Source organism: Tachysurus vachellii, chromosome 14, assembly GCF_030014155.1.
Source record: "Tachysurus vachellii isolate PV-2020 chromosome 14, HZAU_Pvac_v1, whole genome shotgun sequence".
Taxonomy (NCBI): domain Eukaryota; kingdom Metazoa; phylum Chordata; class Actinopteri; order Siluriformes; family Bagridae; genus Tachysurus; species Tachysurus vachellii.
The window spans coordinates 5,743,766-5,766,308 of record NC_083473.1 but is presented as its reverse complement, the minus strand read 5'-3'; the positions used below and the strand labels follow the sequence as shown (position 1 = coordinate 5,766,308).

Here is a 22,543-nt window from a genome sequence, read left to right as displayed (position 1 = left end):
TTGCTACCTGACTCCTCTATGTAGAGACTCATTTGTACCATATTTGTTCCAGCATTTAAGAATGGATTTTACTTTGTGGTAGGTTCTAAATCTGGGATATGTATTTATTAAACCACACAGACATTGATAATTTTGTCTGGTCGTGAGGGCCGAATGCTACAGTACCTTTTTCCAGATGGCAGGAGGGTGAATAGTGTGTGTGAGGTGTGTGTGTTGTCATCCACAATGCTGTTGGCCTCGCGGATGCAGCGTGTTGTGTAAATGTCCATGATAGAGGGAAGAGAGACTCCAATGATCTTCTCAGCTCTCCTCACTATCCGCTGCAGGGTCTTGCGATCCGAGATGGTGCAGTTCCCAAACCAGACAGTGATGCAGCTGCTCAGGATGCTCTCAATGGTCCCTCTGTAAAAAGTAGTCAGGATGGGGGGGAGGGAGATGGGCTTTTCTCAGACTCTCAATGAAGTAAAGATGCTCCTAGGCTTTCTTGGTGATAGAGCTGGTGTTAAGTGACCAGGTGAAGTTCTCCACTAGATGAACACCAAAAATATTTGGTGCTCTTGACGATCTCTACAATAAAGAACTAGGCTGTAACACTACAACATAGAAACAATCTACATATAATTGTATACATTATTCCCAGTGATATTTTTCAACAACGAGATCATTTACCTGTTTTTATAAACTTTGGTTATAGAAATTCTTTAGTAACAGCTATACATTATATGGCTTTAATCAATATACATGACAGGTGTATAGTAACTAGCACTTTATATGAGCTTGAATGTGACTGGTTGATTCTGAAAGCTTCTGAAGTTTGTGCAAACACAAGCAAACTGGGTATTTTACATTTTTGTTTGTCTTTTTTCCCCCTTAAAGATTTCTGGCTGTTTATCAATTAGTTTTTAAGATATTGCAGTTTCACAATAAAGGTGAAAAAGGTTCACATGTAGAGTCTATAGATATATTCTATGTCATGATCAGATTCATATTTGCAGCAACTGACAGATGTGTTTCCATACTTAGAGGACACTTTGCATTGGCAGCACATGCTTCAGTGATCTGGGAGTGTTTATAGTGCTGTGACTTTAACACTTCATGACTGAGAGCTGCTGCTACAGCAACTTCACCCACAGCTACCATGACTTTGATCCCCGTCTTCATCTGGACACTGATCCTCTGGACTCAAGGTCAGACACTGCTTCATATTTTATCTCTACAATCATCTGTTCATACTAATACACTTATTGTTTCTATTAGAATATTTCAGTTTCATGCTGCGTTATTGTGTATTTTTCAGAATGCAGAGGTCAAGTCACAGTAACTCAGACTCCTGCAGTGAAATCTGTTCTTCCAGGAGAAACAGTCACCATCAACTGTAGAACCAGTCAGGCAGTGTACAGTAACTCATATGGTCAATACTTACACTGGTATCAGCAGAAACCTGGAGAAGCTCCTAAACTCCTGATTAAGCTCATAAATCAGAGACAGTCAGGTTTTCCAGCTCGTTTCAGTGGCAGTGGATCTGGATCTGATTTCACTCTGACCATCAGTGGAGTCCAGACTGAAGATGCAGGAGATTACTACTGTCAGAGTTACCATTCCATCACTGGCTACCTGTTCACACAGTGTTATAGAGTCGTACAAAAACCTCCCTCAGTCAGATTGTAGAGAGACTGAACTGCTGCAGCTGGGAGCGACTGCAGGTGCTGAGTTGGAGGATGTGATACGACACAATGACACTCTGTGGAGGAGAAGAACCACATCACACTAACTCACAACTCACATTAGACATCTCTATATAATCATCACACCACACTGTACACAGTCCATCACATCCACTACTGTAAGATAAATCTTTTTCTTATTCCATGACTTTGTTTAACGCAGTTCATAACGTCATTGTTCCCCTAACAATCCTATCCAGGCAGGAGAAGATCCATGAACACAAACTAATTTGTTAAATCCTGTCATTTTCACTCAGACTGACGAAGTTGATTGGATGAATAGTGAAGGTTTTTGCCCTAACAAGAAAGAAGTCCAAATAACACGACTCAACCACCAAATATCCTCTCTGAGAGTCTTCACATATTCAGAACTTTGACATAAACTCTGATCAGTTATTCTCTGTGATATTGCAGGGATTTTTAAATTGCTAACAAGCATCAGTCAATACTGAAGCCATTTTATCAAAGCTCTTCATACAGTCTGCATTACAAACATGAATCTTGGCCAAAATAGCTTGTTCAATTATAACACAAGCAATAATTCTGACACAGAAAGCATTCAATGTCACTCATAACAAACTGATATGAAATTATTAATACTAATAACAGCAAGGATTACAGAAATAATGTACTTACGTTTTTTTAAGCTTGAATGATTTTTCACCTAAATCAGTAATTCCTGATAGAATAAGAATAACACGTTTTCACTTTATTGACTGTACTAAAGAATATTTAACAAAAATGAAACTGAAATACTGAAATTTGCTGCAGTATTTTTTCTATATCATTGTATGTAGTGATTTACTTAAACGGCTGCATTAATAATAATTACAACCCACATCCCATTAAAAAAACATCATCAACAGTATAATTACTCATTCTGATGGAACAGCACTGTGAAGGTTCTAGTCCTGCTCTCTTCTGTATTTAGCCACAAGTTCTCATCACATCTTTTGTCTGGTGATTTATTTTGGAAAGTATCTTCTGGAATGTCTAATCCAACCCTGGTAGTCTTCATCAGAAATGTCTCCTTACTCCTCATTTATGGTGTCCAGTAAAGACATTTGCTCATGTGGATGATGGTCATGAACCTTCCACCTCTATGTTGAGAGAACAAACTCTTCTATGGAAGACGATGTATGGACCATGGAGTCAGGAATATTACTGACATCCTGGGATGTGCATCAAACCAATCAGTGACTGCAGCAGTCTAACAGAATACCACATCTTCCCACACAGCAATGAATGTAGAGGAAGGTAGTTTCTTGCCTCAGGTTGATTATGCAGATCATCCAGAAATGAACTGAACCTGTCTGTATTGTATGGGGCTAATGAGTGATTCGTGCAGTGTTGTATAAAGTGTTAGAAAGCAATACTTGAGTAAAAGTATCGTACTAGAAAAAGACTTTGGTAGAAGTGAAAGTTACCTTTTAGAATATTACTCCAGTAAAAAAGTCTTAAAGTATCTGATATTTACTGTACTTAAGTATCAAAAGTCATTTTCTGATATTTAATGTACTCAAGTATTTGAAGTAAAAGTAAAAAGTAAAATTTCAGTGATTTTTGTGTAGCGCCCCTAGCGTTACCGGCTATAATGGGGTGGCTAACCTGAGCTCTTTTAACTAATTTCTAACAATCTTAAACCTAATCAATCTGTCTTATCTTTACTTTGAGATGGATTCTATTTATAATTAAATGTGTTAGACTACCAGGTACCAAGAAATATGAAACACACTTCAGTCTTGTAAATATAGACACAACACAATTTAAACAATATGAACAGTTTACTAAATGTGATGTCAAATAAAATATTGTGCAGATCACTTTCAAAATCAAGTTCAAGTTTAAATGAAAAATATCAGTAAAATATACAACTTATTACTCCAACTTGGCCAAAATAAATAATAAAAGCCGGCAATAGTAAGTGAACACTGTACTCAGTTTACCAGTTGCAGGCCTCACTACACAGGGTTCGGGTTGAACAACTAATTAGCTTCGTTACACTACTCAAAGAACAGGTCGTACTTTTTTGTTCAACAGCTCCGTTGTCTCACTCTCCTTCCTTTTTTTCTCTCGCCCTCCTTCCACTGCCCGCGCACACCCAGCATGCATCCATCATCATGTGACAAATATACTTAATAAAACTTAAACAAAATACAAGTTCTTTTTAAATAATCTTTCTCAGCATATTTATATTAATTAAACAAAATGCATTTAACAAATAATTAATTATTTTTAATTACGGTTAACTTATACAGATGTCACGTGACCTCACGTGACTTACATCACCTCATGTCTGGCCAATGAAATAACTCTCCTAACATTAATTTGTAAAACTATTTATGGAATTCAAACAATGTCTTTAGCATAAAGACATAAATCAAAAACAAACACCCATAACTTTATCTGGGTTACACCCTCCCCCTTCTAAATGTCTGTATGTCCTCATAAGACACTAGGAAAGTTAACTAAGGCTCTTTAGGGGTGCAACAACTATTATATGTATTTATTGTTTTCTTACTCTGATCCAATCTTAATAACAATACCCCTGGGCACAATAGTTAGAGGCTGATCTTTGGATCTACCTAACTCATCATACGTGAGTCTAATGGTTGGCTTCACAGACCTCTTTTGTCTGGGCTCAGGTCTGGACACAACAATGTCTTCACGGACATTAGTCTCTTCTTTTTCTGGTTCAGACTCTGATTCAAGACCAGGTGTCTCTTCTGAAGTTAGACTTTCTTTGCACTCCTCATCTCTGTTCTCATCAGACTCAGAGTCCAAGTCTCTCTCAGAGTATTCATCACCTGTACAATCTCCTTCGGGAGTAAGGTGGGAGTCCGCATCATCATCATCATCATCACTTCTAGGTCTAGAGACACTGGTAACTGTAGGTGCAAACTCTCTCTGTGTTATACAATACTCCAACTCAGAAGATGAATCGGAAGACTCTGATAACTCTGGAGTATCTGATCTTACATCTCTCTTATTTTGTGTAACTGCTCTGGTTCGAGGTCGGACTGGCAGATTTTTACCAGGATCAGCAGGGGGCATTCTCACTAGCTGTCCAATGGGAAGAAGATGATCTCTGTGTATGGTCTTTGTCCCAGGACTACCATCCTCCCGCTTAACCTTAAACACAGGCAGATTAGGCAGTTTTCCCATAACAACATAGGGTTCCTGCTTCCACTTGCTTTCTAGCTTGTGTTTCCCTCTCAGACCTAAGTTCCGAAGAAAAACTCTGTCACCAATTTCTAATGCTCGAAAAGTGACTCGTTGATCATACAATCGTTTGTTTCTCTGGTGCCTTTTATCTGCAGCGTCAGAGGCTAACTTGTAGGCTTGCTTCAAGTTCTCTTTTAGCTTTGCAACATACCGAGAATGACAAGTGGTCTCTATACCATCAGGGGACGTTCCAAAACACAAGTCCACTGGAAGTCTTGCCTCACGCCCAAACATCAAGTAATAAGGCGAATACCCAGTGGCATCACACTTTGTACTGTTGTACGCATGGACCAAGTAACTCACTTGTTGGCTCCAGGTGCGCTTCTTCTCATGGCCCAGAGTACCAAGCATCGACAATAAGGTACGATTGAACCTTTCGGGCTGCGGGTCTCCTTGTGGATGATAAGGGGTTGTCCGAGACATACGAATCCCCATCAACTGCAGGAGTTCCCGTATCAATCGGCTCTCAAAGTCTCTACCTTGATCTGAATGGATCCTGGTAGGGAGTCCATAATGTACAAAGTACTCTTCCATAAGGATCTTAGCCACGACTTGGGCCTTTTGGCTTTTGGTTGGGAAAGCCTGAGCATACCGTGTAAAATGGTCTGTGATTACAGGTACGTTACTAAACCCTTTGGAGTCTGGCTCCATGGAAAGAAAATCCATGCACACCAGGTTCATAGGCCCATGGCTTATAATCTGGTGTAATGGAGCAGCTTTCTGTGGATGGGTCTTGTAAGAAATGCACTTTCCACAATTTTTTATGTATTCCTCAACATCTACAGACATTTTTGGCCAGAAGAACCTACTCCTGAGTAGTTCAATGGTCCTTTCCTGCCCAAAGTGTCCTAAATCATCATGCATAGCCCGCATAACCATTTCTCTGAACTTTCTTGGCAAGAGAAGTTGAGAGACTTCATCTCCTGATGATCGTTTGCTGAAACGGTACAACAAGCCATCTTTCATTGACAACTTTCCAGTCTCTCTCTTCAGATGTAAGAGCTCTGGGTTGATGTTCTTGTCATCTGGCCAATTCCCATGATTGACAGCCTGAATGGCTGGTCCAATGGCATCATCCGCTTCCTGAGCTCTCCTGAGGTTCTGCTTAGACAGAAGTTCAAGGGACTTTAAATCCAGGTGTGTCGGGAAAGCATACAGGTTTGGGACACAATGGGGAGATGCCCCCAACTGAGTAACATAGACAGGTGAACTGATAGGAAATGCTGGCTGAGACCCAGGCTGGCAGAGTGTCTTCACACCCGACTGAGGTATTGTCACCCATTCATCTGCTCCTTTCACATCTGGCATGTTTCTAGATAATAAGTCGGCATCTATATTGTGTCGGCCTGGTCGATACTGAATATCAAACTTGTATGTCGAGAGGGCAGCTAGCCAGCGATGCCCTACTGCACTGAGCTTTGCTGTAGACAGCACGTATGTAAGGGGGTTGTTATCCGTACGTACTGTAAATCTTGCTCCATACAAGTACTCATGAAACTTGTCGACTACGGCCCACTTGAGCGACAAGAATTCTAAGTGATGTACAGGGTAGTTTCTTTCAGATGTGCTCAGCTTTCGGCTAGCGAACGCAACAGGTCGTAAGCCCTCAGCAGACTCTTGATATAAGACAGCGCCCAGTCCTTTTAAGCTGGCATCAACATGTAGGATGTATGGCTTTTGAGGATTTGCAAAGGCCAGTACTGGTGCATGCATCAAACAGTGAATAATCTGGTGAAATGCGTCTGTACAAGATTGATCCCATCTTTCTCCAAACGGTTCTGAGTCTCTCAAGTAAACTCTTGTCACATCCAAGGCTTTTTTCTTACTCTTTTGAGTGGGAGCATAGCCCTTGGTGAGCTCAGTAAGGGGTCTAACCACTGCAGAATAATTTACAACAAATCTGCGCTAATAGCCGCAAAATCCAAGAAAAGACTGCAATGTCTTGAGGTTTGTTGGCATAGGCCACTGTGTGACGGCATCAATTTTTTCTGGGTCAGGAGCAACCCCTTCTGCAGACACAATATGCCCAAGATATTTTACCTTGGACAAGCAGATCTGACACTTATCTACAGAAAGTTTCAGCCCAACCTCTCCAAGACGGTCAAGGACCTTGAGCAACCCCTCTTAGTGCTCTTCCAGGGTTTTTCCAAAGACAATTAAGTCATCAATTGTAGTATACTGTTTATAATTACTCCTTCGCCACACATAGTCCTTGCTAGTTGAGCTAGCTATCCGCCAGTCCATTAGCCAAGTTCATGCACAGGGCGCGATAATCCACAACTTAAGTTTCCATTCGTCAGAGGCGATGTAAACGTCTTTCCGATGTTTTTACCACTCCAAACAGAAACTATCGCTACACAGGGTTCGGGATGAACACCTAATTAGCTTCATTACACTACTCAAAGAACAGGTCGTACTTTTTTGTTAAACAGCTCCGTTGTCTCACTCTCCCTCCTTTTTTTCTCTCGCCCTCCTTCCACTGCCCGCGGGCACCCAGCATGCATCCATCATCATGTGACACATATACTTAATAAAACTTAAACAAAATACAAGTTCTTTTTAAATAATCTTTCTCAGCATATTTATATTAATTAAACAAAAATGCATTTAACAAATAATTAATTATTTTTAATTACGGTTAACTTATACAGATGTCACGTGACCTCGTTACATCACCTCATGTCTGGCCAATGAAATAACTCTCCTAACATTAACTTGTAAAACTATTTATGGAATTCAAACAATGTCTTTAGCATAAAGACATAAATCAAAAACAAACACCCATAACTTTATCTGGGTTACATTTGGTAGGCATAAGAGACACTTCATCCGGTAGGAAGAATCTTTCATTCCAATGTACAGAAACATTACTTGCAAATACGGCCAGAGGTGTATAGCGTTATCTTCTTCACCCTGTTCACCGAGTTCACCACTATCATCAGGGTGGTTGTCTACAATAACGGGAGGTCCTCCAGTAGGGGCTTCCATGGCGGTTTCAGTTGTGCTTCCTCCTCGTTTGCAGTGGCGGAACTAGAGTTTTATACATAGGCATCTTTAGGGGGGTCCACAGACTATGACACAAATTACCCTAACAAGGAGCATGGATGAATCCCATAAATTCTAGTAGAGGTAGAATATATCTCTCATAATCTTTATTTATAATTTATAATATATTATGTTATAATTTTATCTTGTGTATGTCACACATAAATCAACACCTAATTATATTTTTATGTAAAGCCTAAACTGATGAAACCATCTATAACAAGCTAAACTTAAATTCTGAACTGGACATGTGACTGACTAACTGCCTGGTGGGTTCTCAAACCTGTTGGTGGTTCTTGTGAAGTCTGACTACTAGCATCAGGCAGGGGTACTGGGGTACTGTGCTCTGGGGTACTGTGGTGATGCAGGGGCTGGGGGCTGGGTTGGGGTCTGTTTGCACCTGATCTGTATGTGTTTGCTTCTTTAAAAAAAAGTCTGATATCTCTGCCTTTCTTTTCATTTTTTATTGACCCTATGTAAAAATATGACACATGGATATAATACATTTAAGCATCAAATACAGATTTTTTTAATTCAAACTCAACTTTAACTACAAATCCCACCATCACTACTGTCAGCATAAATGACTACTTTAATCACCTTCATGATAGCTAACAGGCTGTCTGCAGTAATCTTTTGAGTAACATTACCAGATACATAGTTTAATAACAACATTAAACACTGACAGCTGTAAAACTAGTTACCTCATATTAGCTAGACAGTTAAAGACTTACACACAGACACTGCACTGTATACGTGTATAACTAGCACAAATGTCAATGTCATGTATATTATGGCTAAACTGGGGAACGAACCGATCTCTCTTGTCTAATTAATCTGTTAATAGCGTCTAATGTCAATTTATATAGCGACTTAACTTTCAAAATATTTTTCTGGAAAACTAAATCCTGATGTTTAATCTCAAAACTTACTGAAATTTGATGTTACAGTATTTTTCTCTACCTCTCAACTCTTTCTTATCATTGATTGATGGATTTGAAATGTTGAGCGGCGCCGCGACCAAACATCAAACGAAGACTTCTTTTGATAGGTGAAATGAGATGTCAATCAGCATCAAACTTCTAATGCTATCAAATAAAAACACACCGGACACCTCTCTGGCTCTGCCACTGCTCCTTTGTCAAAATTACGATGAAATAGAGCTTGCGGAGCGTAATGCAATCTAGGAGCAGTGATTCGTCAAACCTCCCTTATTGCAGTCGCACACATTTCTTCTGATTTTATTTTGTAGTAACGAGTAACGAAGATGCTTAGTGGAAATGTATCGGAGTAAAAGTATACATTTTATCTAGGAAATGTAGTGGAGTAAAAGTGAAAGTTGACATACATTTAAATAGTGAAGTAAAGTACAGATAAGTGAAATTTCTACTTAAGTACAGTAACAAAGTATTTGTACGCCGTTACATTACAACACTGGATTTGTGTAACCATCACTTAACACTGCTGCACACATTTTTTTTCTTTTATCAGAAATATCTACTGATCTCACTCGGATCATCTGTGACTCTTAGGCAGGGATTCAGCACTTTGAGGTTTTTTAATGTTTTAATCATATTGCTTTATCCACACTAGCTTTTTGTTTAGTAGTGGGAGACCTGGATCACATGACCTATGTTAAACAACAAATATATTAGTGTTTGTCCTCAGTTCTGCATATTATCTTGCTGTTACAGGTGCCACATGCTTGTTCAGTGCTCATGGTGTCCTGACACTGGCTAACTTGTGGGATCCTGTCCTGGTTAAACCTCAACCCCTGTCAGCTGTCCAACTTTAGGCAAATATAAAACCTCCCCTTAATTGTTAAGATCCTATAAAAGTATTAAACACTAGCAGTTATGCTGAAAACTACATAGGAATAAATTTCCTGAAATGTATCAGTCAGGATTTAGGGCCTTTTTACACCTGGTCACTTCATGTGTATTCTCTGATCCGATAGCTATCTGATTTGTTAAAACTGTTCCATTTACATTAGGCCACATAAACACATCTTGGCGAATCGGATATCAATCTGATCTATTTACTCCCACCCAAAAAGCAGATATATTTTACCTCATTTCCGGGGTAATTGAAATTGCTTTGGTGTATTCGGTTGCTACAAAAAACACAAATTACTGTTTGCTGCATTTTCGCTGGCGACAGCAGTGCATTTTAAGACCAAACGAGACACCTGGGTGAAAGATCGGAGCCAGCACTGGTGGGAAATCATATTTGTTTCTGGTGCGATGCACGACTCCCGAGTCACCTGTGAGTGACGTACTTCCGTTTAGGTGGAGTATAGCGCTGACGTATGTGGCTTGAACAACCACATGCATTTACACCTGTCCTGTTTCATCTGAAATGCGTCCCAGACCACCTCCTGAAGTGGTTTGAACGATCGGATTTATATCCGTCTCGAAACCGTTTCGGAGAGCATTTAGACCTGGTCTTTTTACGATCAGATAGCTATCTGATGACAGAAAACGCATGAAGTGACCAGGTGTAAAAACCCCCTTAGGCCTCATTATAGCACAGAAACAGTGCTGGTGAAAGTAGTATTTGACCTGTTACTAGCCTATGATCAGGGTTGTGTCTTCTTGCTGGTGTTGCTTGACCTTAGTGAAGCTTCTGACAGCAATAGTGATACTATTTTACTGGAAAGGCTAGAAAATGTTGTTGATATTAAGGGAACAACCATTGTCATGGTTATAAGGTATAATTTCCATAACCATTGTGTAAGTATTTTACTGACACAAATACTGACAATACATCAGATGTTATTATTATTATTATTATTATTATTATTATTATTATTATTATTATTATTATTATTATTATTATTATTATCAGGTGTCTTTCTCATGAATAATCAGGTTCTACAGCAGATACTGAGACAGATTCCTTGGTGATTTGTGTATGATGTGTATAATCAACAATGTAAAACAGCCGTGTTTACTGATTCAAAAGCTTTTATTAATAATTCAAAGCAGGACATTGCAGCGATCCACACACTTAACACATATTTAGGTGATAATTAAGAAGAAGAGCTGAGTTAAAGTGAGAGTGGAATGATGAGAGTGGATGATTTGAGCAGTAAAGGCCACATGTAGCACACAGTGAAGCAGTAGAAGGTGAGCTGAGTAAAGTGTGTGTGAGCTCACAGCTCTGAGCACTGCTCTGTGTTCACTGTGCTCACCACAGTAGGTTGGCTGTCTTTGGAGGCCTCACAGGTCACCACCTTGTTCCTCCACTGATCCGGGTGGAGGCTCAGCGTGCTGCTCCAGCTGTAGAGGCCGTCCGCGTTCAGAACGGCGGCGCTGCGGCTCTCCCCCGAGCTCCAGCTGCTGCCGTCAACCTTCCAGCTCAACTTCCAGTCCGAGGGGAAGCCCTTGTAGGCCACACACACGAGTGTGACCTTCTCCTGCTGCAGCTCCGCACTGGAGGGGGGCAGCACCGTCACACTGGGCTGGGTGTCACCTACACACACACACACACACACACACACACACACACACACACACACAGAGGTGAGACAGGAATGGACAGCTGTCAGTCACTCAGGCTTTGTTTCAGCTCACTGTGTGTGTTTCACTTCCCTTTATATCTTACAGAGCAGAACTGAGATCAGTGGAGCATCACAAACGTTTCACATTCAATTCAAATACTTTTACATCTTACAGCTATAATGATTTATATTATTGTGAACAGTTAAAATTAAAATGTTATTATACTGTATATTCAATAAGAAATATTTAAAAGATATTCTAAATTATATATAAATGTTTTCCAAATGACAACATATTTATTATTAAAATAAATTGCTTCTAGTCTTCAGGACATCTGTTTATAGAGTCACAGTCTCTGAGATATTAAATGTAGCTAGAATAATTCAGTGAAACTCTGTTACAGTCATTTGCACAAACAATTATATAAATGTTATTTCAGTTAGAACGAGCTATTATCACTAAAGTCAGACACATTTTATAAAACTTCTAAAATAAGAGAAATTTGAGAAACAAAATGATTTTATACAAACATCACATTCCCTAAAAGTGAATTTGAAGAAAAAGTCGCTATAAACTATATATTTTACACATTTTAACATGAATCTGAACACACTCCATTTCAGTCATTAATCTGAACACACTCCATTTCAGTCATTAATCTGAACACACTCCATTTCAGTCATTAATCTGAACACACTCCATTTCAGTCATTAATCTGAACACACTCCATTTCAGTCATTAATCTGAACACACTCCATTTCAGTCATTATTCTGAACACACACCATTTCAGTCATTAATCTGAACACACTCCATTTCAGTCATTAATCTGAACACACTCCATTTCAGTCATTAATCTGAACACACTCCATTTCAGTCATTAGTAAACAGGTTACTTACGGCCCACAGACAGTTTTGTTCCTCCACCAAAAGTGTACCACAGTGATACATTCCTATAAAGCCGTCGTACAAAAACCTCTGTCACACTACAGTGAACACACACACACACACACACACACACACACACACACACACACACACACACACAGTTCAGAAATTGTTGTTATATTTAGAGCTTTACAACTGTAGGATTAAAGATTTCTTCATTATTTAGTTTTCTTTGTCACTCTGCTGTTTAAACTCAGTGATGTTTCAGTAAAAACGTCTGACTCTGGAGCACAGTGTACTGTACACACTGCAGAAGACTGGAGGAGAAATAACACTGAATGATGGATTAGTGATGAGATTCATCTCTACAGTCAGAAACACAATATACATGACACATAAAGATAGTAAAGAATAACTTTTTAATGCTGCTCACTTCTACATCTCCAAATACAAATCCACACAATAACTGTGTAGTAGTGTGAGAATGACAGTAAGATTGGGGGAATGTGGTAAAGGTGTTTCCATACTTAGAGGACACTTTGCATTGGCAGCACATGCTTCAGTGATCTGGGAGTGTTTATAGTGCTGTGACTTTAACACTTCATGACTGAGAGCTGCTGCTACAGCAACTTCACCCACAGCTACCATGACTTTGATCCCCGTCTTCATCTGGACACTGATCCTCTGGACTCAAGGTCAGACACTGCTTCATATTTTATCTCTACAATCATCTGTTCATACTAATACACTTATTGTTTCTATTAGAATATTTCAGTTTCATGCTGCGTTATTGTGTATTTTTCAGAATGCAGAGGTCAAGTCACAGTAACTCAGACTCCTGCAGTGAAATCTGTTCTTCCAGGAGAAACAGTCACCATCAACTGTAAAACCAGTCCGGCAGTGCATGGTGGTAACCACATATTCTGGTACCAGCAGAAACCTGGAGAAGCTCCTAAACTCCTGATTAAATATGTAAATCAGCTACAGTCAGGTTTTCCAGCTCGTTTCAGTGGCAGTGGATCTGGATCTGATTTCACTCTGACCATCAGTGGAGTCCAGACTGAAGATGCAGGAGATTACTACTGTCAGAGTTACCACAGTGGTTACGTGTTCACACAGTGTTATAGAGTCGTACAAAAACCTCCCTCAGTCAGATTGTAGAGAGACTGAACTGCTGCAGCTGGGAGCGACTGCAGGTGCTGAGTTGGAGGATGTGATACGACACAATGACACTCTGTGGAGGAGAAGAACCACATCACATTAACTCAAGATCACTCGATAATAATGAATATTTGAATGTTGAGTTTTTATTATGTTATATTTCCATCAAATACATTCAAAACTGACAGATTTAGGTTTAGACCTGAACGTCTTTATCTGCCAACTTAAATAAGCAAATATGATTACTGGCTTTGAAGTATATACAATATCAGTGATATAAGTGCTCACTTATTTACATTCATCCTCCACTTTCAGCTTTTCCTGTTAGGGGTAGCCACAGCAAATCATCTGTTCCACTTAAGTCAATCCTCGGTAATCCATGAGTTACCTTTATTTTCTCTTTCAACACATCCATATATCTCCTCGTTGGCCTTAATCTTGACCTCTTACCTGGCAGCTCCATCTCCAACATCCTTCTACCAATATAACCATCTCCATCCTCTGTAGATGTCCAAACCATCTCAATCTAGCATCTCTGATCTTGACCCCAAAACAGCCAACCTGAGCTGTCCCTCTGATGTGCTCATCCCTAATCCTGTCCATCCTCGTCACTCCTAAACAGAACCTCAACATCCTCATCTCTGCCTGGTGTCTTTTCCTCACTGCTACAGTCTCTAACCCATATAGCAGAGCTGGTCTCACTACTGTCTTGTACACCTTTCCTTTGATTCTTGCTGACACTCTTCTTTCACACAAACACTCCTGACACTTTTCTCCACCCACTCTAACCAGCTGTACTCGACTCTTCACCTCTTTTCCTGGCCACACTGGACATTTGACCCTAAATACTTCTTGACCTCAGACCCCTGTATCCTCACTTTTCTTTTTCCCTCCCTCTTGTTCTGTCTTACTACGACTGACTTTAATTCCTCTTCTTTACAAAGCAGACCTTCACTTTTCCAGGTGTTCTTCCACCTGCTCCATACTCTCACTACAGATAACAATGTCACCCACAAACATCACTGTCCATAATGATTCCTGTCTGACTTCATCTGTCAAACTGTCCATCAACATAATAAACAAGAAGACACTTCCACACCTCCACATGTATGTCATCTGGACCTACAGCCTTTCTATTCTTGATTTGACTCAGAGGCCTCCTCGTCTCATCCTTTCTAATCTTTCCTATTTCCTGCTCTACAATATTCACGTCTTCTTTCTGACTCTCCCTCTCATTTTCCTCATTCAACAGCTCCTCAAAATACTCCTTTAATCTTCTCTGCACACTCTACTCTCTTTTTAGTACCTTTCCATTTCTATCTTTTATGAACCTTATCTATTGCACATCCTTCCCATCTCTATCTCTCTGTCTCGCTAATCTGTACATGTCCTTCTCACCTTCCCTCGTGTCTAACCTGGCATACAACTCAACGTATGCTTTCTGGTTGGTCTTTGCCACGTCTCTTCACTCCGCCCTGCGATTCCTTGTAATCCTCTCTTCTTTCTTTTCTACGTCCCACATCTTTTTAGCTAGCCTCATTCTCTGAATTCTGTCCTGTATGTCCTCGTTCCACCACGTTTCCTTATCTTCTTTTATCCTATCGGGTGACACACCTAGCAGCCTCCTACCTGTCTCCCTGGTCACTTCTGCTGTAGTTTTCCATTCATCTGAAAGGTCTTCCTGACCACCCATAGCCTGTCTCAGCTTATGTGGACTTTTTGGACCTCCACTGAGACAAGGCTGACTCTGTGAGAACCCTGAGACATCTATAGATCTACCGGCTCCAGTTGGACTCTGTGATACTTGTACAGTTGTGTTCAAAATTATTCAACCCCCAATGCTGTAAATGGTTTTAGGGAATTTAGTGTACATTTGTAATTGTATTCAGAATGAAATCCTACAAGGACTTCTTAAAGAACCATATGCAACTAAAATGACATCAATTAGTTTTGTAATACAGTAGTAAATGTTTCTTTTGTGAATTCTTCATTGACATAATTATTCAACCCCTTAAAGACTACCACTCTGAAGAACAGAGGTTCAATGAAGTGTTTTCAATCAGGTATTGAAAACACCTGTGGATATCAGGGAGCAGCAATAAAGCCTAATAAGCACCAATTAGGCAGCTTTAAAATGACTGTGATACTCAGCTCCTTCTAGACATTTACTGGTGTGGTTACAAACATGGTGAGGTCAAGAGAATGGTCCAGGAAGACAAGAGAACAGGTGATTACTCTTCACAGGAAGGGCAATGGCTATAAGAAGATTGCAAAGATGTTAAACATACCAAGAGACACCATAGGAAGCATCATTCGCAAATTCAAGGCAAAGGGCACTGTTGAAACGCTACCTGGTCGTGGCAGAAAGAAGATGCTGACTTCGACTGCTGTGCGCTACCTGAAGCGTAGAGTGGAGAAAAGTCCCCGTGTGACTGCTGAGGAACTGAGAAAAGATTTGTCAGATGTGGGTACTGAAGTTTCTGCTCAGACAATACGGCGCACCCTGCGTAATGAAGGCCTCCATGCCAGAACTCCCAGGCGCACCCCCTTGCTGTCCCCAAAGAATAAGAAGAGTCGACTGCAGTATGCCAAAAGTCATGTGGACAAACCACAGAAGTTTTGAGATAGTGTTCTGTGGACTGATGAAACAAAATTAGAACTGTTTGGGCCCATGGATCAACGCTATGTTTGGAGGAGGAAGAACAAGAAAAGAACACCTTGCCTACTGTGAAGCATGGCGGGGGGTCAATCATGCTTTGGGGCTGTTTTGCTTCTGCAGGTACTGGGAAGCTTCAGCGTGTGCAAGGTACCATGAATTCTCTTCAGTACCAGAAGATATTGGATGACAATGTGATGCAGTCCGTCACAAACCTGAGGCTTGGAAGACGTTGGACCTTTCAACAGGACAATGATCCCAAGCATACCTCCAAGTCCACTAGAGCATGGTTGCAGATTAAAGGCTGGAACATTTTGAAGTGGCCATCGCAGTCACCAGACTTAAATCCGATTGAGAACCTCTGGTGGGACTTAAAGAAAGCAGTTGCAGTGCGCAAGCCTAAGAATGTGACTGAACTGGAGGCTTTTGCCCATGATGAATGGGCGAAAATACCCGTAGATCGCTGCAAGACACTTGTGTCAAGCTATGCTTCACGTTTAAAAGCTGTTATAACTGTAAAAGGATGTTGTACTAAGTACTAAGATTGAATGTCACTTGGGGGTTGAATAAAACTGATAATGATGTGAGCTCAGAAAAGACATTTGTGGTTATTTCATTATAAATGTTATGTTATATTTGTCTGACCTACATGTGCCTCTTTGATTTAATTGTAAGCAGGATGACTGAATGATCATAATCAATGTCAAACCGACCAAAACAATCAATTTCAGTGGGGGTTGAATAATTTTGAACACAACTGTATATTTGTAACCACACCATCTAGTGTCACCCATATGAGGATGGGTTCCCCTTGAGTCTGGTTCCTCTTAAGGTTTCTTCCTTTACCAATCTAAGGGAGTTTTTCCTTGCCACTGTTGCCTGAGCCTCCTCAGACTTGCTCATTGGGGACAAATACACATACACACATACATACATACATACATACATACATACACACTGTGAACTGTATATATCTTGAATTTTTATTATATTAATTCTTTATACTTCTCCTTATGTTTATCTTTTGTTCTATGTTTATGTTCTGTAAAGCTGCTTTGTGACAATGTCCATTGTAAAAAGCACTATACAAATAAACTTGAATTGAATTGAATTGAATTATGTCTGAATTCCTCACGACATCCTTTCTTTTTCAACTTCCACCACTTGGTCTTCTTTTTTTATCTTTTCTCTTCTCTTTTTTCTGACCACCAGAGACACCTTACACATCACCAGCCAATGCTGTCTGGCTACTCTCTCTCCTACCACCACTTTGCAGTCACTCTGCAGTTAAATGAAGTTCTTCACCAGGTCCTAAAAGACCACAGAGTATGTTAGAGAAAATACTTAAACAAAAAGCATCATAAGACCAACAGGTTCATTATGGAAGGTGTATGAAATTCTATTTGAATTTTCTTTTAAAACCTGAATAATGCACTTTGCTACCTGACTCCTCTATGTAGAGACTCATTTGTACCATATTTGTTCCAGCATTTAAGAATGGATTTTACTTTGTGGTAGGTTCTAAATCTGGGATATGTATTTATTAAACCACACAGACATTGATCATTTTCCAGTGAGACCATGTAGATCTGTAATTGCAATTAAGTGCTATTTTGTGTAGAATCATGACATTTTATGTCAAGTCAAGTCAAGAAGATTTTATTGTCATTTCAACCATATATAACTGTTGCAGTACACAGTGAAATGAGACAATGTTTCTCCAGGACCATGATGCTACATAAAACAAAGACAGAGCTTTGGACTTCTAAATAATCCTAGCCACATAAAGTGCATCTGTGCATCCTGCTGCAAACAGTTCAGGACAAAAGACAAAAAAAAGATAATACACAAAAGACAATACACAAATACCAGTGCCAACCAGTGTAAATACTGTATGTTCAAACAATATTACATGTGCTGAAATACTAAAATTACATGAGGTATTGTAAAGTATTGTGCAAAACAGCAATCGACTGAAATGTGAAAGACAGCATGTGAAAAGAGCACAAACAGTGTGCAAAACAGCATGTTAACAGTTTGATATGATGGCGCTGTAGATATGGATGTAAATTGGATATTTGGTGTGGGTCATTGCAGTCCATACAGTTGATTGTGTGAGCTTGAATGTGACTGGTTGATTCTGAAAGCTTCTGAAGTTTGTGTAAACACAAGCAAACTGGGTATTTTTGTCAGGACTCTGCCCGGACTTTGGCCATGTGCCTTTTGTTTATGTTCTGTGTTCACGTGTCTGCCCCGCCCTTGTCTTTTCCTCCCCGGCTCTCTGCACACCTGTCCATCATGTCTGATTAATTATTTGTACTTTTTAGTTGAGCCGCCTTGCCTTGTGCTGCGTGGAATCCTCTGTTGTCTTCTGTTTTGTCCTGTCGTCTTTTCCTAGTCTCTGTTTCGTGTTTTTTATGTTAACAAATCCCTGTTTTTTGTTAAGCTTCCTGCATTTAGGTCCGTTTTTATCCCCGCGTCACTGACAATTTTACATTTTTGCTCCTAAACTCCTGATTGCATTTGCAAATAAGCTACAGTCAGGTGTTCCAGCTCGTTTCAGTGGCAGTGGATCTGGATCTTATTTCACTCTGACCATCAGTGGAGTCCAGACTGAAGATGCAGGAGATTACTACTGTCAGAGTTACCACGCCATCACTGGCTACTGGTTCACACAGTGTTATAGAGTCGTACAAAAACCTCCCTCAGTCAGATTGTAGAGAGACTGAACTGCTGCAGCTGGGAGCGACTGCAGGTGCTGAGTTGGAGGATGTGATACGACACAATGACACTCTGTGGAGGAGAAGAACCACATCACACTAACTCACAACTCACATTAGAGATCTCTCAATAATCACCACAACACACTGAACACAGTCCATCACATCCACTACTGTGACCAATAGCCATGTGCTTGATCAGTGCTCATGGTGTCCTGACACTGACTAACTCACAGGTTGATCCATTTCCACATTAGTATCCTCTGTCCTGCACATTTCAGCACTTTCCCTGCTCCCATCTCACCTCATTTAACTAGTCAGTTCATTAAAGATGCTTGTTGAGTTGACTGAGTGTGTAACTGAAGGGAAAACACTAAAATGTGCAGCACAGGGGACAATCCAGGACAAGGATAGGAAGCAGTGGGATAATGGATTAATTGATTCTCATGATATAATTGTGTTTAAATTGTAGTGTTGTTGTTGTGGGAAATTCACTATGTATATTATATTTATGATGTTTTTACTGAATATTTCACGTTAGTATTAGAAATATACAGGGGTTGAGTCGTGATTAATACAGTTAGTGTAACAGCATTTCCAGAACCATCACACCAGTCCCCAAGATTATATTCTCCAGTGAGAGTAAATTATTATTATTATTATTATTGTTATTGTTATTATTGTTATTATTATTATTATCAGGTGTCTTTCTCATGAATAATCAGGTTCTACAGCAGATACTGAGACAGATTCCTTGGTGATTTGTGTATGATGTGTATAATCAACGATGTAAAACAGCCGTGTTTACTGATTCAAAAGCTTTTATTAATAATTCAAAGCAGGACATTGCAGCGATCCACACACTTAACACATATTTAGGTGATAATTAAGAAGAAGAGCTGAGTTAAAGTGAGGAGTGTGTGAGCTCACATGTTAACAAGACAAATGAAATGATGAGAGTGGATGATTTGAGCAGTAAAGGCCACATGTAGCACACAGTGAAGCAGTAGAAGGTGAGCTGAGTAAAGTGTGTGTGAGCTCACAGCTCTGAGCACTGCTCTGTGTTCACTGTGCTCACCACAGTAGGTTGGTTGTCTTTGGAGGCCTCACAGGTCACCACCTTGTTCCTCCACTGATCCGGGTGGAGGCTCAGCGTGCTGCTCCAGCTGTAGAGGCCGTCCGCGTTCAGAACGGCGGCGCTGCGGCTCTCCCCCGAGCTCCAGCTGCTGCCGTCAACCTTCCAGCTCAACTTCCAGTCCGAGGGGAAGCCCTTGTAGGCCACACACACGAGTGTGACCTTCTCCTGCTGCAGCTCCGCACTGGAGGGGGGCAGCACCGTCACACTGGGCTGGGTGTCACCTACACACACACACACACACACACACACACACACACACAGAGGTGAGACAGGAATGGACAGCTGTCAGTCACTCAGGCTTTGTTTCAGCTCACTGTGTGTGTTTCACTTCCCTTTATATCTTACAGAGCAGAACTGAGATCAGTGGAGCATCACAAACGTTTCACATTCAATTCAAATACTTTTACATTTTACAGCTATGATGGTGAAAATTGAAATTTAATTATACGATTTAATAAGAAATATTAAAAAAATATTTTCTAAATTATATATAAATATTTTAAAATGAGATCATATTTATTATTTAAATAAATTGCTTCTAGTCTTCAGGACATCTGTTTATAGAGTCACAGTCTCTGAGATATTAAATGTAGCTAGAATAATTCAGTGAAACTCTGTTACAGTCATTTGCACAAACAATTATATAAATGTTATTTCAGTTAGAACGAGCTATTATCACTAAAGTCAGACACATTTTATAAAACTTCTAAAATAAGAGAAATTTGAGAAACAAAATGATTTTATACAAACATCACTTTCCCTAAAAGTGAATTTGAAGAAAAAGTCACTATAAACTATATATTTTACACATTTTAAAATTAATCTGAACACACTCCATTTCAGTCATTAATCTGAACACACTCCATTTCAGTCATTAATCTGAACACACTCCATTTCAGTCATTAGTAAACAGGTTACTTACGGCCCACAGACAGTTTTGTTCCTCCACCAAAAGTGTACCACAGTGATACATTCCTATGAAGCCGTCGTACAAAAACCTCTGTCACACTACAGTGACCACACACAAACACACACACACACACACACACACACACACACACACACACAGTTCAGTAATTGTTATATTTACAGAACACAACTGTAGGATTAAAGATTTCTTGATTATTTAGTTTTCTTTGTCACTCTGCTGTTTAAACTCAGTGATGTTTCAGTAAAAACGTCTGACTCTGGAGCACAGTGTACTGTACACACTGCAGAAGACTGGAGGAGAAATAACACTGAATGATGGATTAGTGATGAGATTCATCTCTACAGTCAGAAACACAATATACACGACACATAAAGATAGTAAAGAATAACTTTTTAATGCTGCTCACTTCTACATCTCCAAATACAAATCCACACAATAACTCTGTAGTAGTGTGAGAATGACAGTAAGATTGGGGGAATGTGGTAAAGGTGTTTCCATACTTAGAGGACACTTTGCATTGGCAGCACATGCTTCAGTGATCTGGGAGTGTTTATAGTGCTGTGACTTTAACACTTCATGACTGAGAGCTGCTGCTACAGCAACTTCACCCACAGCTACCATGACTTTGATCCCCGTCTTCATCTGGACACTGATCCTCTGGACTCAAGGTCAGACACTGCTTCATATTTTATCTCTACAATCATCTGTTCATACTAATACACTTATTGTTTCTATTAGAATATTTCAGTTTCATGCTGCGTTATTGTGTATTTTTCAGAATGCAGAGGTCAAGTCACAGTAACTCAGACTCCTGCAGTGAAATCTGTTCTTCCAGGAGAAACAGTCACCATCAACTGTAAAACTAATCCCCAAGTGTATCAAGGCTGGGGTTTTCAACCTTTAGCTTGGTATCAGCAGAAACCTGGAGAAGCTCCTAAACTATTGATCATTAAAGCAAACGAGCTACAGTCAGGTTTTCCAGCTCGTTTCAGTGGCAGTGGATCTGGATCTGATTTCACTCTGACCATCAGTGGAGTCCAGACTGAAGATGCAGGAGATTACTACTGTCAGAGTGTCCACTGTCCTAGTAGCTGCGTGTTCACACAGTGTTATAGAGTCGTACAAAAACCTCCCTCAGTCAGATTGTAGAGAGACTGAACTGCTGCAGCTGGGAGCGACTGCAGGTGCTGAGTTGGAGGATGTGATACGACACAATGACACTCTGTGGAGGAGAAGAACCACATCACACTAACTCACAACTCACATTAGAGATCTCTATATAATCATCACACCACACTGAACACAATCCATCACATCCACTACTGTGACCAATAGCCACGTGCCTGATCAGTGCTCATTGTGTCCTGACACTGACTAACTCACAGGTTTGTGTCCCTGCTTGATCCATTTTCACACTAGTATCCTCTGTCCTGCACATTTCAGCACTTTCCCTGCTCCCATCTCACCTCATTTATCTAGTCAGTTCATTAAAGATGCTTCTTGATTTGACTGAGTGTGTAACTGAAGGGAAAACACCAGTGGTGTAGTCGGGGC

At 40.1% G+C, this 22,543-nt stretch overlaps 5 gene segments (V, D, J or C); 3 read left to right on the top strand and 2 right to left on the bottom strand.

Moving 5' to 3' along the window:
* The first annotated feature begins 1,138 nt into the window (after positions 1-1,138).
* On the top strand, positions 1,139-1,668 carry LOC132857363 (probable non-functional immunoglobulin kappa variable 6D-41). The segment is given in 2 exon segments: positions 1,139-1,187; positions 1,298-1,668. Coding segments are annotated over 2 exon segments (420 nt in total).
* Positions 1,669-11,148: 9,480 nt separating this feature from the next.
* Positions 11,149-12,446, bottom strand: LOC132857359 (immunoglobulin lambda constant 6-like). The segment is given in 2 exon segments: positions 11,149-11,468; positions 12,434-12,446. Coding segments are annotated over 2 exon segments (333 nt in total).
* Positions 12,447-13,018: 572 nt separating this feature from the next.
* On the top strand, positions 13,019-13,544 carry LOC132857358 (probable non-functional immunoglobulin kappa variable 6D-41). The segment is given in 2 exon segments: positions 13,019-13,078; positions 13,189-13,544. Coding segments are annotated over 2 exon segments (405 nt in total).
* A 6,179-nt stretch (positions 13,545-19,723) lies between these two features.
* LOC132857357 (immunoglobulin lambda constant 6-like) lies at positions 19,724-21,610 on the bottom strand. The segment is given in 3 exon segments: positions 19,724-20,279; positions 20,981-21,066; positions 21,501-21,610. Coding segments are annotated over 3 exon segments (516 nt in total).
* On the top strand, positions 21,601-22,246 carry LOC132857070 (Ig kappa chain V region 3381-like). The segment is given in 2 exon segments: positions 21,601-21,657; positions 21,768-22,246. Coding segments are annotated over 2 exon segments (420 nt in total).
* Positions 22,247-22,543: the final 297 nt, after the last annotated feature.